The 6,286-nt window shown below is 42.4% G+C and overlaps 1 protein-coding gene across 1 annotated transcript; it reads left to right on the forward strand.

Moving 5' to 3' along the window:
- Positions 1-4,220: 4,220 nt before the first annotated feature.
- On the forward strand, positions 4,221-5,874 carry LOC121514293 (transmembrane protein 74). Its single transcript, XM_041794437.1, has 2 exons — positions 4,221-4,328; positions 4,911-5,874. Exon 2 carries the CDS (start codon positions 4,978-4,980, stop codon positions 5,824-5,826), a length of 849 nt encoding a protein of 282 aa, XP_041650371.1. The 5' UTR covers positions 4,221-4,328; positions 4,911-4,977; the 3' UTR covers positions 5,827-5,874.
- Positions 5,875-6,286: the final 412 nt, after the last annotated feature.

Genomic DNA, 6,286 nt, shown 5'->3' on the forward strand with positions numbered 1-6,286 from the left:
TCTTGGGAACGTTAAGGGCAGCAGAAATTTTTCTAGCCTTCCCCAGATGTGTGCCTGTCAACAATCCCATCTCTAAGCTCTGCAGGCAGTTCCTTTGACCTCATGGGTTGGTTTGCATTGTCAGCTGTGAGGCCTTCAACAGAGAGGTGTGTTCCTTTCCAAATCATGTCCGATCATTTTAATTTACCACAGGTAGATTCCATTCAACATGTAGAAACATCTCAGCAATGATCCAGAGAAATAAGAGGAACCTGAGCTGAATTTCAAGTGTTTATGCAGAGGGTGTGAATACTTGTGTCAAAATAAGTTTGCATAATTTTTAAAATTCTGTTCCACTTTGTCATGGTGGGGTACTGAGTGTAAATTAATTTTAAGAAAATTGTAAAAAGTAAGGGGTCTGAATAGTTTTTGAATGCACTGTACCTGGATAGTATCTGCTGCCTGAGCAGTCCAGTGCCGTCTGGTCTTGTCCTGGTTTGTGGCTAATTCTAACCAGACAACAGTAGAGTTGAGGTTAAATGACTGAATGATAATATTGTGATTTAATACTATATCCATAGATTATTATAGATGTGTTAAACTTAGCAGCTGGTGTAGGACGTGCATTCTCTGCAGGGCTTTCTCAATGATGGGTCTGTGGGGGACACCCACTGTTAATCCTGCATGAAAATGACAGAAGATTTTTTTTTTGGCAGGCACATGGTGAGAAATATTCTTCTTGAGTCCACTGTCATCTTTCTTATCTGAAACCAGCAGAGAGACAGCTGCTGAACTTCCTGTTTTGTCAAAGATGCATCTGATTTGTGTGTTTGGATTTCAGGCACTTTGCTCCAATCAATTCTATCAAGAAGTCAGTCTTTAAATTTTCGCTCAGACATGACATTAATGCAACATTTCTAAACTGCAAATGTGGATATTTATTTTCTGTGATTGTTTAGCAGTGCCCAAAGTCTTATTCCATCCTTTGTGACCCATTTCTATTTAATGGTGTATGAATTTTTGAGTTTGAACTTATGGTGACCTAGTACATAGGTCCTCTGAGCGTGTATGAGCAGCAGCAGTCTGTTCCTACAGTTGTGCTCATTCATATACTCACCTATTCACTCCTCTGTCTGCTAATGTGGGACACTGACCAGCTTCTGGAGCAGCTGCAGGTGAAGTGAACTCACTCTATCATTCATTAATTCACTTCATAATTCACAGCCCCTCATGCACTATCCTGCTCTTCTTCTCTTTGCAGCTGTGTTTGCTCTTGGACCTCCACCTTCCCCCTAGACCTTCATCATCTCCTTATTTTTACCAGCTTTATTAGTGCTACATTCATGTTCCATAATCTCTCTGCTTTGTGTGGGTGCATGCCAGTGGCAAGAGAGACTCCGTGAGGATTTACAGCCTGGAGAAGTGCAGACTCCCTCGCAGCCCCCTCCCCTTATGGGCCTGGTGTCCTTGCCAGCAGGGAAAGTGGTGCACTCTTGCAGACAGATAGCATCTGATCGTTGGCTGTTGTTACCCGTCACATGAGCATGCAGACAGTTCTAGTTCGCTCTCTTTCAGATCCACTAAAGTTAACTAAAATCTGACCAGATACAACAAGAAAACATGCTGATCCGTCTTTATGCAAACTCATTTCTGGAACAAAAGCAGCAGAGTAAATCTTTGTCTCTAAATCCCTGTTGTACTTCCCTCTCCCTCTACCTCCCTCTCCTTTCCTCTTTACTCATCTGTTAAATGGTGTCTTGTTGGGAAATGAGCCAAAGCCGCTCAACGAGCCACCAGGACTCCAGGAAAAGTGGTGACTGTATTTATAGCAGCTGCCTGGCTGTGTGAAATAAAGTGGAGCAGTCAGCAAATGAATATTAAGTTGGATCAAATAAATGATGGAGACTTAAGAGGCATCTTACTAGAAGTCTTGGGCATGCATCGCAGTCATTTTTTCTTATTTGTCTTCAGAGATGCTACAGGACGTGGCCTGTGAAGATCTGGCATGAATGAAACAAGCTGCCCAAAGATTTACATGAGGTCACCAAACACATGACCTGCCGGATCTCTAGATTAAACATGGATTAGGATGGCTTTGACATAGTCACCAGTAATCTTCTGAGAGAGCACAGGAGAACAGATGGTGCATGATACACGCAGCTTAGCAGTGTTGTTTGCACAAGATTGTTCTGATACGTTGACGGCAAAGCATACAGTACAGATTGGTGCATGCATGTTCACTGCAAAGTACCATATGAGATCAATGACACAGTTTAAGGATACTTGCAGACATGTCTGCCCACAGAATTGTCTGGGTCCCTAAAAACCCAGGGAATGGGCCCTTCACAGTTAGGAATTATTGATATCAATGCATGTGTGTTGGATCAGTAGCACTGGAGCTGGCAAAGCTCTGAACAGTTACCTCATTAGCTGGAAAGTGTGTGAAGTTATTCTTGGGTTCTGATGCTTTAATCATTTATTTGTGCCACTTTTTAACCCCTAAAATCATGTCATTTTTAATTAATTTGTCCAACTGTTAACCCTTTTCACATCTTTAGCCGCCACTTTGAACTCATTATTGCCACTTTTTAACCACTTTTTACAATTTCTACTGAACATTTTTGATGCTTTAAGACAAAAAAAGGTGTCAAAGACAATTGTTAGCCACTTTGAACCCATTTTTGCCATTTTTCTCTATTTGTGCCACTTTTAATTTGGTTTTGCCACTTTATATATAATTTTTTACCATTTTACCACACATTTTTGCCACTTTTTTCCTTTCATATTTGCTAAATTACCCTTTTATTTGCCACATTTAACCACTTTTCACTATTTTAACCACCAAGTTCTGCAACTTTAAAAAAATGTTTGCCCCTTTCTACCATTTTGCCCCTTTTCAATCGCTTTTCCCCATTTTACCACCCTGCTTTATCCCTTTTCTCCACTCTTAACCCGTTTATGCCACTCTTTAACCACCTTACATGACTTATCTCAACCAATTTTCTATTTATTGACCATTTTGCCACTTTTTAACTGCTTTTCACCTATTTTACCAATCATTTTACTACATGATTTTTTCCTTTCTTAACCCATATTTGCTACTTTGTCCTTTTTTGCCACTTGTTACCAATTTATTGCCTCCCTCTAACCACTTTTCATCACCTATTTCCAGCTATATTTTCCACCTTGATGCCATTTTCACGTAATCTTAGCCATTTTTGCAACTTTTTATGCCCCTTTTGAAATTTTTACAGCCATTTTTTGGCAGTTTTTGCCACCTTAAGCCAATTTTTTGCCACTTATTATTAATTCTTGCCACTCTTTCACCATTTTCAACTGTTATTTGGGACAATTTTTGCCACTTCTTATCCATTTTACAAATTTTTGCCTTTATTCTGCAATTCATTATCATCCCCTAAAGTCATTTGAATTCCTTCTACTTTTTTCTCTGGTTTCCTGACATTTGTGTACATCATGGCTAAGCTATGAAGTCTGACATTACTTTCTAACTGGCTTATTTCAGTGTGTTCATCCACATTAGCATTAACAAAAATAGTAATTCTTATTTAAACAATGGATTTACATTTTGAAAATGCTATATTGCACTACAGCATGAATAAAAGTCATTTTTTGTTGCTTTGGGTATGACTCAGGTTGAATATAAATCTGGTTATACCAGCTTAACTTAACAAACTATGATATTCTCTAGCCCCCCACCCCCAGAGAGCACTCCCCTTTTACCCCCTCATGGGCATCTTTGCCTGCAGATGTTCAAGACTGGATTTATGGTATTTAGCTGTTAACTGTCATCATTTTACTACTCTGGATGACCCCTGTAGGTATGTTTAAATGTTTTATGCTGTTTAATATTGACTTTATAGCACCTAAGCTCCTTTAAAGTCTCCCATAGAGACATATTTATGTCTTCAGTAGTTGGTGGTATTTTTATAGCCACACCCTAACCCCAGCATTCCTGTCTTTGGCATCAAATCTTTCCGAAATGTGTCCCGGAAGTGCAATCATTGTAAAATATGATGGTCATGTCCCAGGGTTCTCCCTCAGATCCTCCTCCTGTGTCCGTGTTGACTGACTGGGAGTGATTCAATCGGCTCACAGATAGCGGCGCTCCTTTCAGCGCGTGCAGCTGATGCTCTGTGTGTGGGAGGGACTAACGGAGAGCTCCTCTCAGTGCAGTCTGCCGCCACAGCACCGAGCAGAGAGAGAGAGAGAGAGGGGATCTATTCAGAGCATATTCAATGATAAGGCTTCTTATCTGTCCTCATTATGCACCCTTACCCCCCGTAGTGTCTGTACAGAGGAGCAGGCGGAAAGGATGCTGAAGTAACGCGGTGAGTGTGTTTCTTTATTTGTGCATCCGGGGAGGGTTTTTGGTGTGGGATTAGAAAAAATAAAACCGGATTGTGAGCATGACTGGTCCACCCTTATGCAGAGCAGCATCTTGGATCTCCTGCAGAATCTAAATAAAGTGAGCAGCAGTGATACCGTGCATGTTTTAGTATTAAACAGGTTTAGGATGGGACTATTGCGTGATGGGTTCACTCGGGAGAGGACCAATGTGGTTGCAAATATTTCATGTGTGATTTAGTTTTGGAACAGCGTGGCTATTGTATGTTTTCAGTTGGCTGTGTCCATTTAAACAGAAGAAGCCTGAATCGTAATCTCGGTGGACTGTTCCCTAATTGGATATGGAGGTATTTGGCTAATCACAGACACTATAAGCGCTTTTCAACCTTCTTTTACTTGAACAATCAGATCAATTTTTAAGTAGTCTTGTTTTAAGTGCAATGTGTAGTTTACGCATTGTTCCAAGTTTTTGCGCACTGTAATCAAAAGGTTTGACCTCTTACAATGAGGGTGACTTAGTTAAGGCGCACCCTTTAACTTGCAGCTGGTTTGTGTCTCCTTATTAGGGATGCAGTGGAGTGAAAACACCGTGGGAGGAAGGCTCAGAGTGAACCAGCCGGGGGTGAAACACGAATGGCTTCTCCACAGCTGCCTCCAGGAGATAAGGAAGGCACACAGCCAGATCAACCCGACGCCCTTGACCGGGCTTCAGCTGCGCTACATGCCCGCAAATCGGGCGCATCAACAGGAGGAGCAGCCCCGGGGGAGGGCTACTGTAACCCGGCCCGCAGCTGCCATGACCGGTGTCATACAGCACCAAGGACGGCGCCGCGCAAAGGAGGCGCGGAGGTTAAACTCGGTCAGCTCAGCGAGGAGAAAGTCCGAGTTTGTTGTGACGAGGAATTAGAGACATCCTTCACCTACATAGATGAGAATGTTAACTTAAGACTGGCCAGTCCGGAGACTAGTTGTAAAAGTACTCACAGGCCTGTGCGCAACGGGGAGCCTTGTTCGGAGACTTTACCAGAGTTTTCCTTCATGTCCGAGGATGATCTCTCCTTCGGGGAGGGCTCCGGGTCTTCAATAGACTACGGCTTTATCAGTGCAGTCACGTTCTTAGTCACAGGGATCTCCTTGGTGATCATCTCCTACGCCGTGCCTCGGGATGTGGAGGTGGATCGTGACAGCGTGTCAGCGAGGGAGATGGAGAGGTTGGAGATGGAGAGCGCACGGATTGGTGCCCACCTGGATCGGTGCGTCATAGCGGGACTGTGCCTGCTCACTCTGGGCGGCGTGGTTCTCTCCACGCTGCTGATGATCTCCATGTGGAAAGGGGAGATGTACAGGAGAAAGGTGATCGCTTATACCAAGCGATCAGCCAAACAGTACGGCTCCATCAGCCTGAAGACTAGATCCAGTCCCAGCCACTCCTCTGCGCATAATTTATCTCTGGAGGAGGAAATTGAGGAAACTTTGGCTTAAAATGCTGCTTTAGATTTGAAACTTTTTTATTATTACTGAGGGATTAATGACATTCACTCATACTCTCTAACACAGTGGTTCTCAGCTGCTGGGTTGGGACCCAAAAGTGGGCCACAGAGCTGTTTTCAGTGGGTCGTGAATGAAAAAACCTCTTTTAGCTCTACGGAAGCCCTAAGCAGACATGCATCCATGTATTTTATTCAGGGGTTGAAAGAGGACAAGAATAGTCTACTCAAAAGTGCAGTTACTTTGATTTAAATTTTCTATAGTAGAAGTTAAGTGATTGAACAAAAAACTAACTCAAGTAAAAGAAAATAATTTAGTGTGTTGAAAAACTACTAGAGAAAGTTTAAGTGCACCAGAAAAGCTGCTCAGTTACAGTATTGTGAGTTAATGTAATTTACTTTCCACCTGCGATTTCATTTTCCTCCATTTTCTTGTGAATACATTTTTGTCATTT

Source organism: Cheilinus undulatus, linkage group 8 (assembly GCF_018320785.1).
Source record: "Cheilinus undulatus linkage group 8, ASM1832078v1, whole genome shotgun sequence".
In the NCBI taxonomy this organism is placed as follows: domain Eukaryota; kingdom Metazoa; phylum Chordata; class Actinopteri; order Labriformes; family Labridae; genus Cheilinus; species Cheilinus undulatus.

Bases quoted from the DNA above. Each gene is read 5' to 3' on its own strand.
- LOC121514293 (XM_041794437.1), top strand. From the start codon at position 4,978: ATGGCTTCTCCACAGCTGCCTCCAGGAGATAAGGAAGGCACACAGCCA.